This window comes from Lutra lutra, chromosome 8, assembly GCF_902655055.1.
Source record: "Lutra lutra chromosome 8, mLutLut1.2, whole genome shotgun sequence".
NCBI classification, from domain to species: domain Eukaryota; kingdom Metazoa; phylum Chordata; class Mammalia; order Carnivora; family Mustelidae; genus Lutra; species Lutra lutra.
The window spans coordinates 136258736-136284228 of record NC_062285.1 but is presented as its reverse complement, the minus strand read 5'-3'; the positions used below and the strand labels follow the sequence as shown (position 1 = coordinate 136284228).

At 42.2% G+C, this 25493-nt stretch overlaps 1 protein-coding gene across 3 annotated transcripts in view; it reads right to left on the bottom strand.

Annotated features, from left to right (window-relative positions):
• TNRC6B (trinucleotide repeat containing adaptor 6B) overlaps nt 1–25493 on the bottom strand; it is a 263359-nt gene that overhangs the window by 191379 nt on the left and 46487 nt on the right. For all 3 annotated transcript variants that reach the window (XM_047741007.1, XM_047741002.1, XM_047741000.1), the window contains exons 2-3: nt 6996–7070; nt 19–109 (exon numbers count right to left, since the gene is read on the bottom strand). In XM_047741007.1, coding sequence (XP_047596963.1) covers nt 19–63 — 45 coding nt within the window. In that variant the 5' untranslated portion in view covers nt 64–109; nt 6996–7070. The remainder of the gene's footprint in view (nt 1–18; nt 110–6995; nt 7071–25493) is intronic.

Below are 25493 nucleotides of genomic sequence, written 5' to 3'. Positions count from 1 at the left end.
CTTTAGTAGTTCACTGACCTTGGAACTGCTTTCTTCCGACACTTCTCCCTCATTGGTTTGCATGGGAACAGACTCTGTGCAAAACTCTGCAGAAACACACAAATACTGCCTAAAAGAGGGAAAAAGAGAGAAAAAAAGGAATTCAGTACACACATCTTTGGTAAGAAGGGAAGGAGAGAGGTAAGGCAACTTCCCCCCACCTTAGGGGAGGATAGTTAGGAAAGGTTGACGACATTGGGATATTAAAGAGTTCTAGATTTCTTTCTTCTTTTTTCTTGATTTTTGGCAGAGGTGACAGTGAAAATCTTCAGTAATTCCTGCACTACAATCGGTGACCTGAAAGGATGCCCACCTCTGTAAAGCAGTGGGCCAGTTGTTAGGCTGTAGCCAGTCATACTGCCTGCATATTACAATAAGCTACTGGAACTGGCTGGGTTTCCTGGGTTTATAATTTATGTTCAATATTTGTGGGATATTTTATAACTGAAATTACAGTACATGCTAATGGTAGATTCTACTTTTTTTTTTTAAAGATTTTATTTATCTGACAGACAGAGCTCACAAGTAGGCAGAGAGGCAGGCAGAGAGAGAGGAGGAAGCAGGCTCCCTGCTGAGCAGAGAGCCCGATGCGGGGCTCGATCCCAGGACCCCGAGACCATGACCCGAGCCGAAGGCAGAGGCTTAACCCACTGAGCCACCCAGGCGCCCCTGGTAGATTCTACTTTTTAAAGAGGATTTGCTTAATAAGCTAAATATCAGTTAATTTATTTTTACATGAGAGCAGGCTGTCCTAGGGCAAAACAATAAAAAGTAGTAATGTTTCCTCTAAGAACAAAATGAGTCAAGTTAGTTAAAATTTTATGAATTAAAATGTACCAAAAGGAAACTAAGCAAAGTGTATGTAACATTCAAAATTTCATTCAATATGGAATTCCAGAGGAATAATTACTCAAACTGACACAAAACAAATCTCCATTACATTACAGGTAACCAATGTTTAAAAACCCTTCTAATACTTAAAAGGTTCATACCTACAAAATATAAAAGATAGGATGTGCGTGTGCAGAGAATTTCTTTATAAACGCAGCAGCCTAGAGGTCTAGTGTGTGAATGTCTCCTCATCTGTTGGGCGGGAAAGGAGAACCGAGTATCTACCGTGCTCACCTAACAAGGCTTCTTGGGAACCAGTGCGTATTTATGTGCCATGAAATGTCAAACTGGTACGGTGGGAGCTCTGTTAATCGTACACTCGCTCCAGATGAATTAACACTGCCCGTTCCCTGTGTGAAACAGATGCTCACAGCAAGGGAAACAGGCTTTCTCTTGCTGGTTTTGCCCCTCATCTGTTTATGAGAGTTGTGCAAAAATAAACTTGCTCTTTCTATGAAGATTAAATTGACAGCACCGGAAAAAGTCTGTAAGTTACCTAGAAGGATGTTACATGCAAACTGCTTCACTGACGTCCTTAAGTTTCATTCTGCTTTACAGATGTAGAGACCGTATTTCTTAAATGATGAATTATATGGACAGTGGACAAAGAAAGATCCCCCAATGATTTCTGTGCCCGTTCCATTTGAATGTGCTGGGAAAGAAGAACCCTCCTTCCCCGCTCCTGAGGCTTCCCTCCTGGCTCCTGTCCATGCGCACAAGTTCCACCACGGAGGATCCTTTCTGAATGGTGAGATCAGAAGGAGAAACAGGGCACGAGAGCTCAGCCCTTGTCTCTTCCTTTTGGAAGCCAGCTGTCCCCAGGGAGCACGCACTTTCCTCCGCTCGAAATGCAGGCCCCTCACAATTATCTGGGACGAGGTAAGCCTGTTGAATATTGAGTTCAGGGCTAGGAAGTTCATTTGCCTACAGATGTAAGCCACATTCTCCAATATAGCTTTATTAGTAACAGAGATGATATTTTGGTCTTTCAAATGCCCTCCTCTTTTATTTTATTTCTCACTTGGTATAGAACTCAGCCAAGGGAAAAGGACTGCTATTTACTGGGTCTCTCAAAGATCCTAATATCTGGTACATGAGACCGAAGTTTTGATAAATACACATGAAGGGAAATTTGGGGAGTGAATGCATGTGGAATTTCTTTCTTTCTTTTTTTTAAAGATTTTTTATTTATTTATTTGACAGATAGAGAGAGAGCACAAGGAGAGCCACCAGAGTTTTTGCTGTCATACACCAGTTTTATACTATTGAGGCCGAATTAGAAGTTTATAAACCACAGGCCACATTGTATTTTGACATCAGTGATGACTGTAGTTATGGTAACTCTGTCTTCAGGTAAGTAGCTATTTCTATAGAGACAAGACTGAATATGCCAGGCACACAAGCCTTGGCAAAGGCTTGGGGGCTTTGCTAGCAACAGCAAGGAAAGAAGCCACAGTCTGGTTGTGGCCGTACTGAGGCTCATCTACATGTCAGCTGTGCAAGTGGCCTCAGCATACATCGGCCACTCTGGCCCAGCAAGCAAATGCCAGCCGTGCTGGCCTCAGCAAAGGGAACAGGGCATTAGCAGGCTTGGTTGGCTTCAAAGAACAGAAGGCTGCTGCCTGACCTTGAATTACGCAGGCACAGCTTTTCCTAAGCAGGCATGGCTGAGGCAAAGATTAGACTGTAGGGAAAAGAGACTTTTTTCATACAGGCTCTTTAGATATTAATGAGTGGAACAATTATTTGCTGCACATAAGCTGCAAGGCAGCTGAACGTCAAACGGCACATGTGCTACAAAACCGGTGAAGTTCTACGTTTAAATTGTTTGTGCTCGGCTTACACAGGCAGTCCGAAGGCGAAACGGAAATTGAAGAGTTGTCTTACTATACTCATAGAAGGCAGGGAGCCAGGGAACTTACGGAGGAAGGGAAGGAACTTGGTAACTGGGGCCACCACTACTATAAATCCCTAAATATTGCAAAAAAGAAGGTGATACTTCAAGGATTAATTTTTAAAGCAGAAGACTGTACACTGGCTGTTTTTTTGAGATATGGTAAAGGCCCAGTTCCAAATTTAACCTCCTGCTGGAAGATTTTTCCAAATTGGGTGGAAGTGTCCAAGTTGTGGATTCTGCACACTGCATGGGGTAACTGGATACCCTGGAGAGCCCCCAAACCAAGAGGACCTCACCCATCCTCCCTCCCTCAGACACCAAGGTGGCAAGACTGAGTACAGCGTTCTGAGAACATACTTTTATCAGGAATTACTGCTCGTGGGCAGGAGGCAGGCTTACTTCCTGAATCTGGCGGCTATGGGGAGAGCGCTCAAACAATTTTGTTTAGTCTTGGAGTTTGTATAATTTATATGCTGTGCTGATCCATTTTAGGATCTCCTGGGGGGCAAAATCTATTTTGTCTATCAATTTTGCCCAAGAAAATACCCAAGAGAAGAGTGGTAGTGGGGGTCTGTCCTCTTGAAAGTGGGAGCAGAACTGTCCTGAGATGTCCCCCCGCCTCCCAGAGGGGAGGGACACAGCTGACGTGACCTGGATTACTACTTAAGACCCATGTGCTAGGAGACAAGAGCCATTGTGTGTTAGGGGAGGAAAAGTTGCCCACTCTTGACATTTACTTCCACGTGAGGCCACATCTCTTTACTACTATTGGCCTTATACTCCTGACACATGCTGTCAGGGTGAAGTGCCTTGTTTGGTCAGTGAGTCCGGAAGGAGAAACTGGGCCTGCATAGCCCAGCACCCCCCCAGGCCCTTCCTGTGGCAGCACCTATTCTGCTCTGCTCCTTCCTTTTCCTAGGAGGCAGAGGTCTGTCCATGACTAGTCCTGCTGGGTGAGGAAGCCTGTTGAGTTTCAGAGCTGAGTATCAGAAAGCTGACTTGCTGTTAGACACAAGCTGATTCTATGTCAACTTGAATAGTAATAAAAGTGAAAATCTGTTCTCCACCTGCCTTACTCCTTTATCCTATGCTGTGGTTCAGAACTCGCTCAGGGGAGAGAACGTTTTTTATCAGGTCCTCTTCAATTCCAGGTTATGTATGGAATGTCTTCTCTTCAGAATTAAGTTTTCTGTATCCGTCTTATCTTCCCAATTATCCCATTACCATTGGATACGAGTAGCAGACTTTTACTTTATAAACTTTTCAACTGTTTTTAGCTACTCCCCAAACACACACTATCCCCCACTTCACTCAGGCAAACCTTCTCTCCAATCTCTCGACACAACTTACTAATTTAATTTCTTTTTAAAAAAATTTTAATTTAGGGGCGCCTGGGTAGCTCAGTGGGTTAAGCCTCTCTGCCTTTGGCTCTGGTCATGATCTCAGGGTTCGGGGATCGAGCCCCGCATCGGGCTCTCTGCTCAGCAGGGAGCCTGCTTCCCCCTCCCCACCTGCCTCTTTGCCTAGTTGTGATCTCTGTCTGTCAGATAAATAAATAAAATCTTAAAAAATTTTTTAAATTTAAATTCAATTTAATTCACATATATTGTATTATTAGTTTCATATTTAATTTCTATCTATGCAGTCCATGCCCCATTTGAAAGCCCTTCCCCTCACCACCAATCCACATCTCTCTCATTCCAATATCCAGTAAATTTTTATTTCTAAAAATCTTTCCTGATTAATACCATATAGTCTACCTACTTACTATACATCATATCATACCTATTTTCCGATTTGTCCTTTCTTTATAATTTGCCCTCATTTTTCTTGTGTGTGGTTTTGGAGCTAATCTTACTTTTTTTTTTTTTAAGATTTTATTTATTTATTTGACAGACAGAGATCACAAGTAGGCTGAGAGGTGGGGGTGGGGGGAAGCAGGCTCCCTGCTGAGCAGAGAGCCCACTGTGGGGCTCGATCCCAGGATTATGACCCGAGATGAAGGCAGAGGCTTTAACCCACTGAGCCACCCAGGCGCCCCTATCCTTACTTTTTCTAAAGGAGTTTCTTGAAAAAAGCTTGATGACATTCCTGTGAAACCACAGCTTATAGTTTTGTCTACATTGTGAATTTTACTGCCCTTCTGACAAAATGGAAGGAGAAGGAAGTAGGCCATGCAAAAGTATGAGGTTGAGCTCGGGTTCCACTTGGGAAGTGACAAAGGGACCAGTGTATCGGTGCTAAGAGAGTGATGACAAAGTCAAGGCAAAGCCCACTTCTGTGAACATGCACTGGAGGGCCGAGTAAGTGGCAGTGAAGCTGTCAAAGATGACGTGACAACACGAGCATCTCATTTCTGCTCTGGCACATGATGTCATCTCAGAGCTGTCACCAGCTTGCCATATGTGGTAAGGGACTAGCAGTCTTGACCTGGCAGTGCTTTAGCACACAGGGAACGGGACCTAACAAATGTTAACGACAAACATGAGTAAAATTGTACATCACACCGCATCCAGGCTAGGTCTCCTCCCCAAGGTGGCAAATGTATTCCCATCTTGCAAGTTCTCCAGGATCTAGCCCTCACTTGTCTCTTCCGTGTCATCGGCCAGTCCTCTTTTTCCCTTTGCTCCAGTCATAATGAACTGCTTACAAGTTTCACAAATATGCCGGATTATTTCCGGGTTCTGTGTTTTTGTTCCTACGACTCCTTCTGCCTTTCCCTCCCCTGGTACCGCCGGAGAACACCCTCCTCTCATCATTCAAGACTCAGCTTTTCGAAAGTATTTCCTGATCCATCTCTGCACAAAACTGGCGAGTCCTTCCTCTGTGTCCGCCGAGGATCTTACTGGAATTCTATTATATGACCTGTAACGCTCTACTGACTTCACTTGCTTACACAGATGCCTCCCTTATGACACCGTTAACTCTTTGCCACCAGACACTAGATCTCGTTAATGTCTGTATTCATAGTTTACTTAAAACTGTATTCCTAGAATGTAATAGTCAATAAATTTCTATATAGGAATTAATCAACTAAAGTCCTTTTTATTTAAACTGCAATTTGAAATTGTATCAGTTCAATAGCTATTTCCTGGGTCCCTACCACACACCAATGGTGCTCAGCCAGAGAGCTCCAGGAGAACGAGCTTTGGCTTTGAAGGAGCAGAGTCATTCATAATTCTTTGTCAGTTATTAGCTGTGTAATCCTGGGCACTTAATGCTCTAATCTTCATTATTTTCATCCATAAAACTGGTCAGGAGGAGGTGTTACAAGGATTAAATGAAGTAACATATGCACAGCACTCGGCAAGGTGTCCGGGAGCAGCCAACAGGCACTAAAGAAACAGTTAGTTCCTTTCCAAGAAGTCTCAAAGGGTTTACAGACTAGCAAAGGAGACAGAGACAAATAAATATCTAATATAAAATACTGAATACTGTATCATGGTCACAGTAATGGGTGTACCTGGAATACAGATGATAAAGAAATTCTGCCAAGGTGGCCTAGAAGAGGGGACAACAGAAAAGATACGAGAAAGAGCAGTGGATAGCTGCATTCTTCTCCCCTCTTCCAAACTCCAAGCAAAGAGAAAAGCGTACACCAAGGCACAAAGCCGAGAAAAAGAACTATGTATTTGGGAAATAGAAAATGGCCCAGTAGGGTTTACAACAGATAGGGGGCACTAGAAAAGCAGCCAGAAGCACTGATGGGAATTAGGTTCTTAAGCAGTTTGTAGGATGGCAGCTGTAGCAACTGAAAGCCACGAGAGCTGTTGGAGCAAAGGAGTGACATGAGTAAATACCTCATTCTGAGAGCTGGTCCTGGCAGTAATGTGGACGACAGACTGGAGTGAGGATAGACTAGAGGCAGTGAAGCTAGGAATACACTCATGGAAAACTGTGCAATTGCTAAATCCTAATAACAAATTCTAGCTTTATAAAAGGATGAGGCACCACATGTCACTATCAATCATTTGGATTGATGTGCTTTTTAAAGGGACCTACTGAAGGAGAAACGCAGAGAGCCGATGTGATGGCCACTTTCCATTTCCTCATGGAACGACTTGGGAAAGGAGCAATAGCATCAACATGTACTTTCCTTCTTTAAAAGATAAAGACTCTCCCATTTCACTGCCAATATATCATGGATTGAAATTTTTAAAAAACTTACCTTTGACAGTATCCTGGGGCAACACGAACCCGTGAAGATGAGGCTAGACTACATTCAGTGCAAAAAACCCAAACCCTGAAAAGAGAGAAAAACCACAATGAGCTGTGCGCTCACGGCAAGATGCCATGGGGGGCGGCGGGGCTCAGCTCCGAGTCGGGCAGAATCGCACTAATTCGGGCCCTTCCATCCACCAGCTATCAACTGTTGGGCCAATGCCCTAAGCTCTCAAACCTCAGCTTCCTCATTCAACACTGAGAACGGCAACAGTACCTTCTTCACGGCATTTGTTGGAAGTTTAAATGGAATATGTGTAAAATGGTACAGGGCAGGGCACCCACCACATGCTCAATAAAGAATGTGAGCGGAGGGGCATCTGGAGGGCTCAGGTGGTATAACATTGACTTGGTTTAAGCTCAGCTCAGCTCATGATTTCAGGGTTGTGAGGTTCCACGCTCAGTGCTGAGCTGGCTTGAGATTCCCTCTCCCTCCCAACGCTTGCACGCTCTCTCTAGATGAATGAATGAATGAATGAAGAAAGAAAGAAAGAAAATCTCTAAAAAAAAAACCAGAAATACCATCTGAAGGAACACTAAAACCTGTATTAAACCTTTATTATTGATTTTGCCTTACATGTTCTACCAGAAAAATGCCAAGTTCCCTTTTCAACTTCTCCATTAGACGTGAGGATGTCTCATAATCACTTTGGATTCATCACATCCCAAACGGTCCTCTTCACCCCTTGCTGAACCTCATTCTCTCGTCCCCACTGTCTTATCAAGGGCACCACCCTCTGTCCTTGTGCTTGGGTCAGCACCTCATGTCCGTCCTGAATTTCTCACCCTATCCCAGGCCCCTCACAGCCTCATCAGCAATCCTGTCATTTCGGATTCACAGCGTGTGGATTCTCCACTTCCGCTGCCATTATCATTCCTCGCTAGCGGAGGCCGCTTGGCTAGTCTCCCGCCCCTACTCTTGCTCCTCCCCCGTCCGCTCCCAAATAATGGCTGGAATGACCTCTTCAAAAATCAAGCTGGATCACAGAAAGCTGCTAATGGATGCAGTGAAAACTGTATTTATGTCCTGACAGAATGTCTCTCTCTTTGTATGTATGAAATACATCCGTACACATCTGGACACACAGATGTGCAAATATGTATGAAATGAAAGCCACAACATATTCGACATTTAGAGGTCCCGAGCCAGTCCCCTCATTTTGCAATGGCAGAAACAAATGCCAGAAGGAGATCTGCTTAAGGCTGGACCTCTGTGTGTGTGCAAAAGTGGTCAAAAGAATGCCGGACAAGCCCTAGGAAACTCATCTGTGATTAGCGTCCACACTGCTGTCAGAAAGCCTGTCAAGTTGGGCCCTTGGTTTCACAATCAGCTTAAATGTTTCTGTCCAAGAGGGGCACCTGGGTGGCTCAGTGGGTTAAGCCTCTGCCTTCAGCTCAGGTCATGATCTTAGGGTCCTGGGATCAAGCCCCACATCGGGATCTCTGCTTGGCAGGGAGCCTACTTCCCCCTCTCTCTCTGCTTGCCTCTCTGCCTACTTTTGATCTCTGTCGAATAAATAAATAAAATCTTAAAAAAAATGTTTCTGTCCAAGAAAACGTATTCCGTCCCCACGGCTGCAGACTATGAGTTCCAGCTTTAGCTCCACATCACGTCTTAGTATTTGAGATGGTGCTTCAGGAAATCTTGAAAGCATTGAAAGCACCTCTCTCTTCGTTATTTTTTTAGCAGTGTTTGAATAAATAAATCTCGGATGGAATTGCACTATGATGAGTATTAGTGATATTTTAATCATTATCCCTACTCTCCGACGATACACACCGTCCCAGCCATCTTCCTTTCTAAAAAGCAAACGTGACCTGTGAGTAAATTGCTGCGGAGATTCAGTCACTAATTACCCATCACCTTCAAGGTAAAATTCAAGATCTCTCCAGCCCTATCATCACTTATTATCCTCCTCATAGGGACTGCGCATGGTTTCCTTGCTCAAAATACACGCACTGAGGGCCCTTTGCTTAATTCCCATCTACTCCTCTTGTAAGATCTGCCTCCGGAATTATCTCCTGAAAGTTTTCTGTACCGTCCCTGGCTACACTAAGTGTCCCTCCTCTGAGATATACCATACAATACGGGTAGTGTCTGAGGGTCTGCTTTCTACACTCAACGGGGGCTTCTTGACAACAAGGGCTCTCTGTGTCTTACCCATCTTAGAATTTCGTATCCAGCAGGATACACAAGCTGAACTTAATCCTGACAGGCTCCCGATAACTCAGCACTTCAGTGTGGAGCCCTCCCCGTTAAATGGCACCAGGGAAAGCTGAAGGAGCGGGCTGGAACCTCCCAGACGGGTCTGGCCCTCATGGAGGACATGAGCTATGTGGTTATGCGTGACCCTCAGCACCTCGGAAAAAGATTCAATTCTTTCATGTTTTGTCACCCACAGACTGTCAAGAGAACAACCCTGACTAATTTTCAGTTCTCTATCCTGATTAGTTTCTGCCCAGGCTAACCATGACTTCTCTAGACTTACCAGTTCTCTAAATTCTGTACCAACTTCATAAAGTAGCCCACCATCACATATATTGTTAACAGACAAGCTTAGGACACTAGCTCAGTCCTTTGCCTGCTTGGCTGGTGGGCTCAGATGCCTGCCTGTGTTCAGGGGAAAAGGAGCTGAAGCAGAGGCGAGGCAGGCGAAGAAAACTGGGCAATTTCCAAGCACTCTAGAAACCAGTTTTTACAGAATGGTTTCCCTAGTTTCTCTGCAGGGCTGTGAACCTCCTTTATCAGATGCACTTGTACTCAAGACAAAGATAACATTTGATTCTAAAATCAACATTTGGAATTATCTTGAAGTTATCTACAGCACTGTTTTCCTTCTAAGGTATGAGTAATGGCAAATTCCTTCAAAACATCATTTTGAAATGTTCGGAACTGCACTGTGACCCTACCATCGGATCGTATACAGCCACAGCACTGAACTATTTGAAGCATTCCAGTTTGCTCTGCTCTCTTGCAGAGTAACCAGACTGGCCTTGAGATCCACATGCAGCTGAGAAGGTTTCGTGGGTCTTGAACTAAATCACAAGTAGGCCCTGCTAAACTTCAAGTAGACTTCAAGAGCTCCTCCAAGCCCAGTACCTAATCGAACTCATGGGAGGCAATCAGGCCTACACCTTTCCTAGGAAAGAAGGACATTTCCAATAAATTATATTCACTTTACTACTTTAAGATGGCATAGTTTTAATTTTCAAACTTGATTATTCAGCCTAATTCTCATTTTAAAAAATTCAAGTGATATGGATAAGGCTCTTCCTTGATCACACCCTCTCCCCCTACCCTCACCCAGGACTCACCACTGTTATCAGTTTAATTTCCAGGCATAATTCTGGGATTTAGACTATTAAGAATATATAGTTCAGGGTGCCTGGGTAGCTTAGTTGGTTGAGTGTTGGACTCTTGGTTTCAGCTCAGGTCATGATCTTGGGATCGTGGATTGAGCCCTGTGTTGGGCTCCATGCTCAGTGGGGAATCTGCTTGGGATTCTGCCCCTCCCTCTCCTTCTGCCCCACTCCTCACCTTGCTCACAAACACTCTAAAATAATAAAATAAATCTTAAAAAAAAACAAAAAAAAAGAGGGACGCCTGGTTGACTTAGTCAGGTAAGCATCTGCTTTTGGCTCAGGTCATGATCCTAGAGTCCTGGGATCTGAGTCTCGCACTGAGCTCCTTGCTCAGCAGGGAGCCTGCTTCTCCCCCTGCCTGCTGGCACTCCCCCTGCTTGTGTGCTTGCTTTCTCTCTCTCTCTCTCTCTCTCTCTCTGACAAATAAATAAAACATTAAAAAAAAAAGGAATACACAGTTCATCCTTGAACAACATGGGTTTGAACAGTGTGGGTTCATTTCTATGTAGATATCTTATAGGACAGTTCTATAAATGCATTTTTTCCCCCTATGATTATCTTCAAAACACTTTCTTTTCTCTAGCTTACTTTATTGTAAGAATGCAGTATGTAATACATATGAAATACAAAGTAAGTGTTAATCGACTGCTTATATTATTGGTAGGCTTCCAGTCAACAATTAGTTAAGTTTTGGGGGAGGCCAAAGTTATACACAGATTTTCAGCTGCACAGGGAGTCAGGCATCCCTGGCCCCTGCGCTGCTCGGGGGTCAAGCATACTATAAACTTTTAACTGAGTCACAAGTAACGCTGAAAGCCCTGACTACTTACGTCATTGGCAACCGGCCTGACTTCAAGCAAGATGTCTAGAAGAGGCATCTTAAGTGAAGCAGCAGATGTGAGCGTGGAGCAAAACACCAGCAAGGGAGCCGGGAAGGCCTTTCCAGGAGGCGAGCCCAGATGCCAGGACAATCGGGGCCGACAGGAGAGTACCACATGTCCAGCTCTATAAGTGGGACACCCAGCCCAAGTGGGCGAGAAGGAACCGATTTAATTAAGTAACACAAAGGGGCTCCTGGGTGGCTCAGTCGTTAAGAGTCTGCCTTTGGCTCAGGTTGTGATCCCAGGGTTCTGGGATCGAGCCCCACATTGAGCTCCCTGGTCAGCAGGAAGCCTGCTTCTCCCTCTCCCATTCCCCCTGCTTGTGTTCCCTCTCTCGCTGTTTCTCCCTCTGTCAAATAAATAAATAAAATCATGAAAAAAAATTAAGTAACACAAATAATAATATCAAAAGCCCACGTGGCACAGGTGGAGATGGGCTGCTGCAGGCAGATGGGTTTACTTACCTGCCAATACACAAGCCTTATGATTGTTCCAAGATCTGGAAATGTTACCTGTGCAGTTTCAGGTCACCTCTACTTAAGTTCAACACTTCAGAAGTTCTGTAAAATGTTCCAGTCTGCACATTCCGAATACCATCTTCTTTAATCCTAAAGTCTCCTCTAGCTTTTGTACCCTCCCTTACCTCTCATTCACTTATTAATCATTGCAATAGGACATCTTCCCCTATCAATCCCATTATCAAATACAATGGCTATCATTCAATTGTTTTTGTTTTAACCTCTCTTTCACATTTAAAAGTCAGAATGACCTGAAAGTCTCCCCATTTGGGTGACCCTTTCCTATCTTGATATCAAGGATCCTGCAGATCCAGGGGCACCCGTCTGGCTTAGTCGATGAAGCATGAGACTTCTGATCTCAGGGTTGTGCGTTTGAGCCCCGCATTGTAGAGATTACTTAACAGTAAAATGTTAAAAAAAATAAAATAAAATAAAAAAAGATAGTGCAGATGCAGTCCCTGAGCCAGGGGTACCTTGTTTTAGTTGCTAGTCTCTTAGCTGTGCCTGGGTCCTCCTGTCTCCCTGGGCTTGCAGCCTGCCCCAGGCCTTTGTCAACGCTGCTGATTTTCAGATTCACAATGAAGCAGAGGGCTGCTGGGTGAGGAGCTGCTGCCTCTGCACATGGGGCAGGGGTACACGTGTTGTGGTGGGGCAACCAAACTCAACTCCTGAGTTCAAGGATTGAGGCCAATTCTGACACCAAACTGTCATGGACCATGTCCCTTTACCCCACGGAAGGAGCCAAATTCATTACTTGTGCCACCTCTACACCATATCCTTGATCCTTGCAGACTCTTACTAGAGAATCTTTCTCTGCTCGTCCTTTCATTACTGGTATGTTCCTTGGGAGTTATAGCCTTCCCTTTCCCTCTTTATTATACACACACATCTTTATCTTCCCCCATAGATTCAACTCCTATCTATGTCTTGAAAACTCCCAGTCTCTCTAGTACTGACTTTTCTTACCATCTTCAAAGCCTTCTATAAACTGCCAAGGTCAATGCTCTGCACCTCATGCTCCACGGGTCCCTAAAATGCAACACATCTAAAACTAAATAATCTTCCCTCAAACTGTGTTCTTCTCCTTCTGCCTCACTTGGGAATACTATCGTCCCACTCAAGTAAAAAAACCTGGTGCCATCATCGGTATCTTCTTCTCACTTAACTGTCAGTTCTAGTCTCCAAATAGTTCAGGATGTACTTTCTTCCCTATTCCTACTACCACTGCATTAGTTCTGGCAGTATTTCACTAAATTTATTCCATTTTTTTACACCCTCAAGACCCCTGTGCCCCCACTGCCATCAGAATTGCCTTTATAAAGTGCAATCCCACCCAGCCTTTGCAATGTCTCCCATCCATCTTCAAGACAAAATCCAATTCTCACTATGTGGTTTACAAAGCCCAGTACCTGTTCACCTCTCAGCTCCAACTCACAAAATCACACTGCTTTCAGTTTTCTTTAAACACCACAAGGCTTCACGAGCCAGTGACTTTGTATATACTGTTTCTACCTGGACTGCCCTCCTGCTCACAAGGCAAATTTCTTCCCCACCTTCAAGATGCAGGTATAGGAAAACATCTTCTATGAAGGCTTTCTAAATGCCGCACTTTTTTTTTCTTTTAAGATTTTATTTATCTATCCGAGGGGTGGGGGGGCAGGGAGGGGAAAGAGAGAGAGAAAGCATGAGAGAGGAGCAGGTCAGAGGGAGAAGCAGACACCCCGCGGAGCTGGGAGCCGGATGCGGGACTCGATCCTAAGACTCCGGGATTATGACCTGAGCCGAAGGCAGTTGCTTAACCAACTGAGTCACCCAGGCGCCCCTTAATGCCACACTCTTGCCAGAGGTGGTCTGGATGGGAACTTGTTCTGAGTTAGCGACAACTGGTATATATTTCCACTAGGCTTGTTTATGTTGTACAGACTACTGAAGGCAGCACGCAAGTCTTCTTTACTACTGTATCATCATCATTTAAAACAGCGGCAGTGCACAGAACAGGCCTCTCAGGGCAGAGGGCTACTTGTGCAGGAGCCCTAGACTTCCAGAGAGAAGCCGTGAAGGAAACTTTGGGACTGACAGGTCCACGGCACAAAGATGTTACATTTATTCATGTATTCTGTAAGTCAAGGATGGCTGCCTAAGAAAAACAAGCTCAGTCTGAAGCAGGGATGAAGAAAAGGCTATGGGCTCACTTTCAGCTACGTATTCAGTGTGGTCAACTAATGCCTTCTAGCTTAGTCTAGGACGACCTGTCAATCCTTTAACAGATGGGTCTTCAGAAGGTAACCTAAACCCAAGCACGCACCACTTGGAGGTGGGGGTGGGGATGGTAGGGAATGATGACTGCTGGCTACTGAAACAGCAGAGTCAACTCGGCCCGCTTTACTGAATGCTTACTAAGTGCCCAGTGCGATGCTCGCAGTTTCAGAGCAAGGGGCTACGGCCAGGTTTTACTGCCATTGTTGGTCACATCAGAATTAAACAGATTAACATGTTCAGTTTTTATACCAAATTTACAGATGAATCATGATCAAAAAAGGCTTTATTCTTTTTCCATAGTGTACATTAATGTGATGTAGGCTTTTTTTTTTAAATCAAATAGCTATTTCTTTTTTATTTATTTATTTATTTATTTGACAGACAGAGATCACAAGTAGGCAGAGAAGCAGGCAGAGAGAGGGGAGGAAGCAGGCTCCCCGCCGAGCAGAGAGCCCGATGAGGGGCTCCATCCCAGGATCCTGGGATCATGACCCGAGCCAAAGGCAGAGGTTTTAACCCACTGAGCCACCCAGGCGCCCCTCAAATAGCTATTTCTATTAAAGTTCACAAAATTTTTAATGCATTCACCAATAAAACCAGTGAGTTAGGGAAATTTTAATATTTATATTGGAGATGATAATAATATGGATAACCATTAACCAATAACCACCATTTATGCTGTGCTCAGCCATGTACATCATGGACACCACAAAAAACTCTCATTTAACAGAAGATCCCTGTCCTCAGAGGTCTTAACACTACTGATAAGGAGAAGAAAATCAGCACAGCAATCAATTGCACAAGAACTAAAAGCACTAAGCTACGTGGCACAGAAGTTAAGACAACTCAGAGAAAACAGTGGGCCAGACAATCAGAACAGGACAGCCTTCAGAGAGAAACTAGGAGTCCAGCAGAACCGACAGGACTTAAAGCAGTGATTCTCAAACGTTTTATAGTCTCAGGATCTCATTACAATTCCAAAAAATTATTAAGGACCCTAAAGAGTGTCTGTTTATGTGGGTTAAAAATATCAGTATTTACCCATACTAAAAATTAAAGCTATGAAAAACTTAAGGTATTTATTCATAAATACCCATTTAAAAATATTAATATACTATTGCACGTAACATCTTTAAGTTAAAAATAGTATTTAGAGGATAAAGAAATTTGAGAAAAGTACCATTGTTTTACATTTTTGCAAATATCTTTAATGTCTGGCTTATGAGACAGCAGCTGTATCCTCGTATCTGCTTTTGCATTCAGTCTCTTGCAGTATCGTATGTCAGGAAGCCTCTGGAAAACTCCACAGCACACTCGTGAGAGAGTGAGTCTAAAAGGCACGTACATGTCAGTATTATTAAAATGGTTGTAACCTCATGGGCCCCCAAAAGGGTCTGGATGGGGAGTGGGGAGGACACTTGAAGCACACTTGGAGTAACTACTAATTTTAAAAGAAAAGAAAATGGTACAAGGGTATGAGCAGGAAGGAAGTGTGTGGCTCGGGAGCCATAACTTCCACATACGCAATGCTTACTCTTAACATCTCGGCTACAACCAAGCTCACCTCCTCCACTGTGAGCCTCAGAAACAGAATCGGGAGGGCCAGGTGGGGTTCTGCATGACAGCGGGACAAGGAGCTTCTCCCTCACCATCCTGCGTGTGTGTGTGTGTGTGTGTGTGTATGTATGTACACGCACGCGCGTGCATGCGGGAGAGGCTCTACTTCCCCCAGCAACATTCCCTGGAGGCCGCGTCAGGTTTTCCTCTCTAGCGCCCACACTGTGCTCTCCTCCTAGAAGCTGTAAATGGCTCATAAGAAACTGCCTTGCCATGGCTTCCCGAGGCTGTGTTTACTAACTGCAAAATCATCTCACTGCTACAGCCTCATATTTTTCAGACATTTCTTGATCTGGCTTGTCTTAAAAAGCAAATTTAACATCAGCCACGTAGCCAGTTTTTTCCTTGCCAATAATCATGTGAGTTTGTGATTCTGTTCCTGTGCATCTTGTGCTCTGTAAAAACAGTTCCTGGAGCATCATATGTCATGGATCTAGTTGCCATAAACTGAAAACATTTTCTTCATATTTTGTGGCATAAACTAAAAGCATTCTGGATGCGGTTTGCATACAGTCCATCTCTGGCCAAAAAAGAGGTTTAAATATATGGACAGACAGAGAAAGGGGGGTGGCCATTACCACGGTTAAACTGTTTAATCATCAAAGTCAATGTTTGATAGAATATTTAATTTTAATGTAAAATTTTGCTATGATTAGTTCTAAAATTACCCTACAGTAGGTACAATTGTTCACTTTATATAGCAAGCTTTAAGTTCTCGAAAAGTACTTTATAGCTGAAAGAAGCACAGATGAAAGAGAGGCTTCTTTTTGATCTCGCAAAACAAATATGAAAACAACCATGAATCTATATAGTTTTTAGTCTTTTTTATTACTTTCTTTAGTCAACATATTTCTTAAGGCCCCCTTACAGACCAGAATAGATCCTTTTTAAGTCAAAGTGAAACTAAAACTTTAAAAGATTTCTGCTTCTGGGAATGGCAAACTAGGTAATTCAGACTAATGGTCCTGCTGAGGATAGCCAGAAAATCTGAAGAAAATATAAAAAGTATATTGAAGGTGGGGGCATTAACAAGTTAATTAAGAATTACCAGTCACAAAAATTAATTCCAGGACTTTATAACTCAATATGAAAAATAAATAATAAAGCTTTTAGAAGATAATATGGGATAATGTTTTCATGACATAAAGGAAGGATTTCTTAAGCAGCACACAAAAAAGCACCTATTATTAAAAAAACAGATGAATTTGACATGAAAATACAGAATTTTGGTTCATCAAAAGACATCCTCAAGAAAATGAAAAAGCAGGCTATATAAAACCAACAAAGAGCTCATATTTGAAAGAACAAAACATTCTAACAAGAAGAAAAAAACCAAGATAAATCAACAGGAAAATGGGTAGAAGACTAGATAAGGCACGTCACCAAACAAATAAAAACAAAACACTACATTATCTAAATGGCCAACAAAACATATGAAAAGTGTCCAGCCTCACTAAGAAGTAAGAGAAATACAAAATAAAACCATAATGAAAAATACAAAGGAGGGGTGCCTGGGTGACTCAGTGGGTTAATGCCTCTGCCTTCAGGTCATGATCCTAGGGTGCTGGATTGAGCCCCACATTGGGCTTTCTGCTCGGCAGGGAACCTACTTCCCGCGCCATCCAGCCTGCCTCTTTGCCTACCTGTGATCTCTGTCTGTCAAATAAATAAATAAAATCTTAAAAAAAAAAAAAAAGAAAAAAGAAAAATACAAAGGAAAATCATAACGACATATCATTATATACCAGAATGGCTAAAAATTTACTTGTTTATTTATTATTATTATTTTAAAAGATTTTATTTATTTATTTGACAGAGATCACAAGTAGGCAGAGAGGCAGGCAGAGAGAGAGGAAGAGAAGCAGGCTCCCTGCTGAGCAGAGACCTCCATGTGGGGCTCGATCCCAGGACCCTGGGATCATGACCTGAAGGCAGGGGCTTTAACCCACTGAGCCACCCAGGCTCCCCTATTTATTATTTTTTAAGAGTTTAAGTGATCTCTACACCCAAGATGAGGCTCAAACTCACAACCCTGAGATCAAGAGCCACCCACTCCATCGACTGAGCCAGGCACCCCATGAATAGCTAAAAATTTAGAAGTTTGATAATAAAAGTGTTGTCAAGGATATGGAACTACAGGATCTCCCTTACACTGGCTGAGTGAATGTAAACTGTTACATCCACTTTGGAATACAATGTACCATTATTCTTCCCTATGATCTAGCGATTCTACTCCCAGGTATATATACCCAGCAGAATTCGTGCGCATTTGCACCCAACAGACACAAAAGTCTTCAGACCAGCACTGTTTGTAATAGCTCTCCACTGGGAACAATCCACATACCGAGTAGTAGAATGGATAAATATTTTCTAGCATATTCATACAATGGAATACCATACAGCTACAAAAATGAAGGAACAACCACACAAAACAACACGGATAAATCTTGCATATAATGACCTGATACAAAAGAACATACGGCCTGTGACTCTGTGTTCAAAATCAGCCCAAACTGTAATGTTTAGAGGTACACAGGTGGTGAAAGGAAAAAGAAAGAAAGAAATGAGGAGAGTGGTTACCTGTTGGTGGGAAAGGAGAACTGTGATTGGCAAAAAAAATTATAATGGGACTGCTGCATCCCTGTCATGTCCTACTTCTTGACCTCGGAATGAATTATTATTTAAAATTAAATAATTCATTAAATTTTACATCTGTATTCTATGTACTTTCCTGGCTGTGTGATATATTTCAGAGTAAATGGGAATGAATGTAACTAGAACGAATACAAAGGGAAAAGTGGTATCTTTTGTATAATTTTAAAAATTAGATCACAGAACCCAAGTTCCTTAGAAGGCATCCCGGCCCTTCATTACCAAGCCCTTCTTCCTAGCCTCATCTCTTGCCACCCACCTTTTGTTTACAAATAGTCTGCCGCACTCACTCTCAACCAGGTGTGTCTTTGACATTTACGCATGGTATTTCTCAGTCCAGAAAACCACGCAGACACACCCCAATCACCCTTCTGCCAAACTAAGTACAAACTTTCATCAAGACACAGCCTGGGTATCACCTTCTGGGAGAAACATTTTTAGGAGACACAGACTCTACAGACACACTGTCTGGTTCAAATTCTAGATCTGCCATTTACTAATTCTGTGACCTTGGTCAAGTCACCAAACTTTAGTTTTATAGTTTCCACATCTGTAAAATAGGATAAAAACATTATCCGCCTCACTGGGTAGTTTGAGGATTAATTAAGTAAATATATTCAAAGTAAGACAGTAAGGACTAAGTACTAGATATTATTATTACCTAATATTAACTAGATATTAGCTACTATGATTATTATCAATACACTCTGGTAACCTCCTGCCTATACTCTGAAGCCCCTGCACATTAGATACTCTTCCTCTGGGCTCCCATGGTGCAGTATTATAGTTTATTTTCCTCTATACAGCCCCTTATGGACAGTTACTTCCTTGAGAGCAGGGACTAAATCTTTTACTCCTCAATCCCTAACATCTAGCACAGTGCCTGGCATGTAGTAGATACTCAGTGAGTATCTGTGGAATGAATAAGCCACCAAGACTCCAAACAGGCATCTACATCACATATAAAAGTAGTCCTCTGGTGCTGAAAGGTGCCCTACCCTTGTGCATACCACAAACCAGAAGCATAGTCTTGACACATTCTACAGCAATTACCTCGGAATATGGGCGTAGACTCCCCCTGGTAGCAATAAATGAGGGACAAGTAATAATACTTGTCCTATCTACCTCTTGTGAGTCTCAAGTGATAATAACTATGAAAATGTATTTTTTAAAGTGTGATGTTCTATTATATGAGGTTTTATTGCCTTAATAAAACAACAGGATTATTGTTGAGTTGCAAGTCTGGAAAGGGCTTTAGGGAGTAATAAGGAATTAATATAATGTAAAAATGCAATCTCATATGGTCTGAGATAAGATCTTTATTTTTAAAGTAAACATTAAATATTTATTTTTAATAATAATTTGCAATATATTGCAGTAATAATTAAAATATTTTGCAATAAAATTCCCCCAATTTTCTCAATTGGTTATTAATGATTTAGGTAATATCAAAACAAACATTTGCCTGGGTGAATGTTCACAGCAGCATTATTCATAATAGCCAAAAAGAGGGAAAAACCCAAATGTCCATCAGGTGGAAAATGGATCAACACTGTGGTACATCCACCCAGTGGAAGACTACTCAGTAGCAAAAAGGAACAAGCTACTGATACAAACTACAGTGGGGTGAGCCTTGAAAACACAACGCTCAGTGAGAGAAGCCACTCACAAAAGATCTCATGGCGTATGATTCCACGTACATGAAATGTCCAGCAAATCTACAGAGACACAGAGCAAATTAGTGGTTGCCTGGGGCTGGGAGTGGGAACCATGGACAGCAAACGGGTATGAAAGATCTCTTTGGGCTGACGGAAATGTCCCAAAATGATGTTGTGGTGATGATTACGTAACAGTATACATATACTAAAAACGTTTGAATTGTACACCTAAAACAGGTGAATTTTATGGTGCGTAAATTATACCTCAATAAAGGTGTTTTTTTAAAACAGAAATGTTGGGCACTGTTTTACAGCTAGCTGTAATTCTCACATCTTTAAAATCTCACCCCCACATGGGACCAAAGAAACACAAGCATACAGCCTAATGACAAAAGTTAGCTTTCAAAAAACAACAACAAAAAAGATTTTAAATGTCACCTACTAAATATCTTAAAAAACCAAAGTGCCACCTCCTTACTTATTTTCCAACCCAGCAGCAACAAAACAATGATCTTGATAAAAGGCTTTCACTGTCATTTGTTTAGACACACATTCTGGCCTCATCTGCATTTATAATTGCAAACAGGAATATTTGGTACAATGTCCCCCACTCCTTATAGCCAAAAGGCAAACATAAGAAAAAGGTAAATACAGAAAACACAGTGTATAATGAGATTAAAAACTAATATTATACATATGATAAACAGGCTTTCTAAATAGAGTTTAACCCTCAGAAATCGGCACCTCTTTCCACAAATGTACTTCAGATTAAATTCTACAAGAATTCCTAAAACCCTATCCAAATTATTTTGCTGAACTGGAATTGCTAAATTGGATACTGCTTAAAGTAGGTCATTGGCTCGGGCTTGAAAGTATTTGGTAATGCAGAGATCTGTCTGCAACGTCATTTGTCATAATGAGATTTGACTTAGACAAAGCAGGAGAAACCACACTGGTTGAGTGTTAAGTGTCAGTTGTACTTTATTCAGATAAGTCTCATTTTAGATTTATTTCACTGAAGAGTCTCGAACAAGGAAATAACAAGATGAAAGAAATGTTTCTGAAAGAGGAAATCTGGTGGCAGCGTTTAGAAAGCGCCTCTTGAGCTTCCTGCTCCTTTGTCCCTCACATGTGCTCAGTCTCCAAAGACCATTAACCTTTCTTTGGAATGTTTTCGGATTTATTCCTTTCTCTCCACTTCTACTCTCACCACTATAATCCTAACTGGTGTCAGGAAGAAATAAAGGACAAGAAAACTAGGAGAAGCAGCTAAACTAGACACCATCATCTAAGATGGAAGTGAAGGGGCCCGGGTCTTGGGCAGTGGTGCTCAGAGTGTGGTCCCCAGACCAGCAGCATTGGCATCACCTGGGAACTAGATGCAAATGTCAAGTCTCAGGCTTTACCCAGATGTATCAAATCAGAAACTCTGGGGGCAGAACCAGCAACCTGTTTTTAATGAGCCTTCCAGGTGTTTCTGATGTAAGCTAAAGTTTGATTGTTAGGGGTATAGAAAGAGCAGAAGAGGAAGGAATGGACCAAGATGAGAAAACTTCAGAACCTGCTGAGAACTTCTACCATGATGTCCCTCCAATCTCCATCCCAACCCATCCAAAAAGAACTGGTTTCTGAACTGCTCTTTCTTTCTTCTTCTTTTTTTTTTAAATTTTATTTATTTGACAGAGAGAGAAAGCGATCACAAGTAGGCAGGGGGGTGGGGGAAGCAGGCTCCCTGCTGAGAACAGAGCCTGATTCGGGTCTTGATCCTAGGACCCTGAGATCATGACCTGAGCCGAAGGCAGAGGCTTAACCCACTGAGTCACCCAGGTGCCCCCATAAACTGCTCTTTCAAGTGCTGTTCTCTTCTGCTATCACAACCCTCTACACTGCTTACATTCAATCTCCCTTCTACCAGTCCTCATCCAATATATTAATCTGCTTGATTCCACAGTTGGGGCTCTAGGCAGTCAAGAAAAAAGGAAATGCACCACATTTTTATGATTAAATTATGATTATGATTTAAATTATGATTTAAAAAAAAAAGAGGCCCTTGAAATTGGTAGAGAAAAGATGAGGGGAGCCTGGGTGGCTCAGCTGGTTAAATGTCTGTCTTCAGCTCTGGTCATGAGGCGGGGATCCTGGGACCGAGCCCCATGTCGGGGTTCAGAGGGGAGTCTGCTTCTTCCTCTCCTTCTCCTGCTCCCCCTGCTCATGCTCTCTCTTGTGTGTACACACACTCTCTCTCACTCTCTCTCAATAAAATCTTTAAAAAAAATTATTATTCAATAAATGGTTTTGGAGGAGCTGGCTAGTTGTTGTCGGAATGGAGCATGGAAAGCCATATTCCTCACTTTGTGCATCTTACTCCATGCATCAAAATGAAATTTCAGGTAAATCAAACACTTTCATTAAAAAACCAAAAGGAGGGACGCCTGGGTGGCTCAGTTGGTTGGACAACTGCCTTCGGCTCAGGTCATGATCCTGGAGTCCCGGGATCGAGTCCCGCATCGGGCTCCCGGCTCCGCGGGGAGTCCGCTTCTCTCTCTGACCTTCTCCTCGCTCATGCTCTCTCTCACTGTCTCTCTCTCAAATAAATAAATAAAATCTTTAAAAAAAAAACAAACAAAAGGAATATGAAAGTAGTAGATGAAATAATCATTAATATTTTTATCATTTTCAATAAGAGAAGATCTTCCTAAAAGCATGATAATTCCACCCAGAAGACTTAGAAGAAATTTCTAATAATTATACTACATAAAAATCTGAAAACTTTTCTATGGCTAAAAAAGATCATAAAATAAAAAAAAGACATACTAATAAAACATTTGTAGTGCACAATAGGTAAAACTTTCTCTCATACTCTTAAGAAAAAAAATGAATGCGGGGCACCTGGCTGGCTCAGTCAGTGAAGCATACAACTCTTGATCTCAGGGTCATGAGTTCAAGCCCCATGATAGGTATAAGGATTCCTTAAATTAATAAACTTAAAGAAAAAGAAGAATAAGCCTAATCAGATAATTGCACAAAGGAAAAGAAAACATAATTCACAAAAGAAAATAATATAAAGGATATAAAAAACATGAATCTAATACTTTTTTAAAACGTTGGTTTTTGGGGGGCACCTGGGTGGCTCAGTGGGTTAAAGCCTTTGCTTTCAACTCAGGTCATGATCCCGGGGTCCTGGGATCGAGACCCGCATCTGACTCTCTGCTCAGCAGGGAGCCTGCTTCCCTGCTCTCTGCCTGCCTCTCTGCCTACTTGTGATCTCTGTCAAATAAATGAATAAAATCCTTAAAAAAAAAAAAGTTGGGGGGTGCCTCTGTGGCTCTGTGGGTTAACCCTCTGCCTTGGGCTCAGGTCATGCTCTCAGGGTCCTGGGATCAAGCCCTGCATCAGGCTTTCTGCTCAGGAAGGAGCCTGCATTCTACCTCTCTCTCTCTGCCTGCCTCTCTGCCTACTTGTGATCTCTCTCTCTCTCTGTTAAATAAGTAAGTAAAATCTTAAAAAAAAAAAGTTGGGTTTTTTTGTTTGTTTGTTTTTTACTTTTTTTTACTTAGCAAATTGGCAAAGATTAAGAAGATTGACAAGGCCAGGTGTGGGACAGCAGCACATTGATGGTAGGCTATAAACTACTTTTCTACAGCATAAAATGACATCTACCAAAATGTAAAATATGCATTTCTTTCATATAGCAATTCACTTCTAAGAATGAATGCTAACAAAAATACTCACAAGTGTACAAATATATTTGTATAAAGATGTTTATTGCTCCTTCTGCTATACTATTCGCAATCCTGAACTGTAATCCTGAACAACTTTGATGTCTTAATGTCAACCACTTGGAGACTGGTAATAGAAATAGAAGAGTATTCTGCAGCCATTACAAAGGGAGTTTATGTAACAGGGAAGGTGTTCACAACATCTTGTTAGATTAGAAGAAGAGCCGTTATCACGTATCGTTTAATTCCTTATTGGTAAACACACACACACACACACACACACACACACGTAACTATAATACATAACATATATAATATAAATTTATATATCTGGGGAGGTCAAAAGTTACATGGATATCTGACTGCATGGGGGACTGGTGCCCCTAACGCTTGTGTTGTTCAAGGCCAACTGTATACATAAATCACAAATATATTATATACTACATATGCTATAGGTATATATGTAATGTATACAGTGTATAATTTACACATTATAAACCAGCATGAAAGTATAGGGGGAAAGTCTGGCAAGATATACAACAACTTTTAAAAACAGGCCCTTTGAGGAGTGCGATGGGTGACTTTTCCATTTTCTACTTCATAAACTTCAAGTTCCTCTCAAGGAACATGGATTGCTCTTATAATAAAAAGTAAATCTGATGTCACTCTTTGTCCAAAGTTCTAAAGCCTCCCAGCCCATAGAGAGTATAGTCCAAACCCCTCAGTTAGGTGTCAGGATGGTCCAGCTTTGTTACTCGACACCCTTACCCATCACCAGGGTGAACTCCTCTAATTGGGTTAGGCAGGGTAGGGTGTCTGCTCTCCCTCCTTCATTGTATCCCTGGCAAAGTGTGGTGCCACTTCTGGTAACCTTTCCTGCCATTATCAAAGCTTTTAATGTGACAGGTACACTGGAATGACACTCTAATTTGTTCCCTTTAGAACGTTGACAGAGCTGCTCAAATAAATTAATAGATTTCCTTTAACTGCTTTTGTAGGAAAATAAGTTCACGTGCTAATGTAAGGGCTGACCAATACATCCCCACCACTGAAAACCAAAATGTAACATGTTTTTTGGCTAACAAATATTAAGAAATAATGTTTGGAGGTGTTTTGTTTTTTTTTAAAAGATATTTATTTATTTATTTATTTATTTATTTATTTGAGAGAAAGAGAGAGAGATAACGACAGAGACAGCAAGAGAGCATGAGCAAGGAGGAAAGGGAGAAGCAGGCTCCCACTGAGCAGGGAGCCTGACGAGGGGCTGGATCCCAGAACCCTGAGATCAGGACCTGAGCTGAGGGCAGATGCTTAACTGACTGAGACACCCTGGCACCCCAATCTTTGGTTTTCATAGCCATTTGCTGGCATATATCCCCCATCCTATGTAACACATGGATACAATAGTTATAACTATTCTGGAGCAGAATATTGAGACAAGATTTCTTAGAAGACACAAGAGGTAGAGTCAGTTTTGTGATCTCTTTGTTTGGGATGCAACGTGGATGGACCACCAAGTACTCAGACAACACCTTGATCCAGTCCCACTGTTCATCCTGCGAGCCTAACTTACTCCACTGTCAAGGTATGGTGATGTCACACGACCTATATGCCAGTGCAAGTTTGACTCAGGGTTTGTTAACAGAAAAATCATGTCTTTGCAGGAAATCTGGATGCTTCTCAAAACTACAACGCTATGGTTGAGTAACAGAGCCTCGTTTTGGCTCATCCGTAACAAAAAGGGTTTTCTAGACTTCCTAGCTGGGTAATATCAGCTT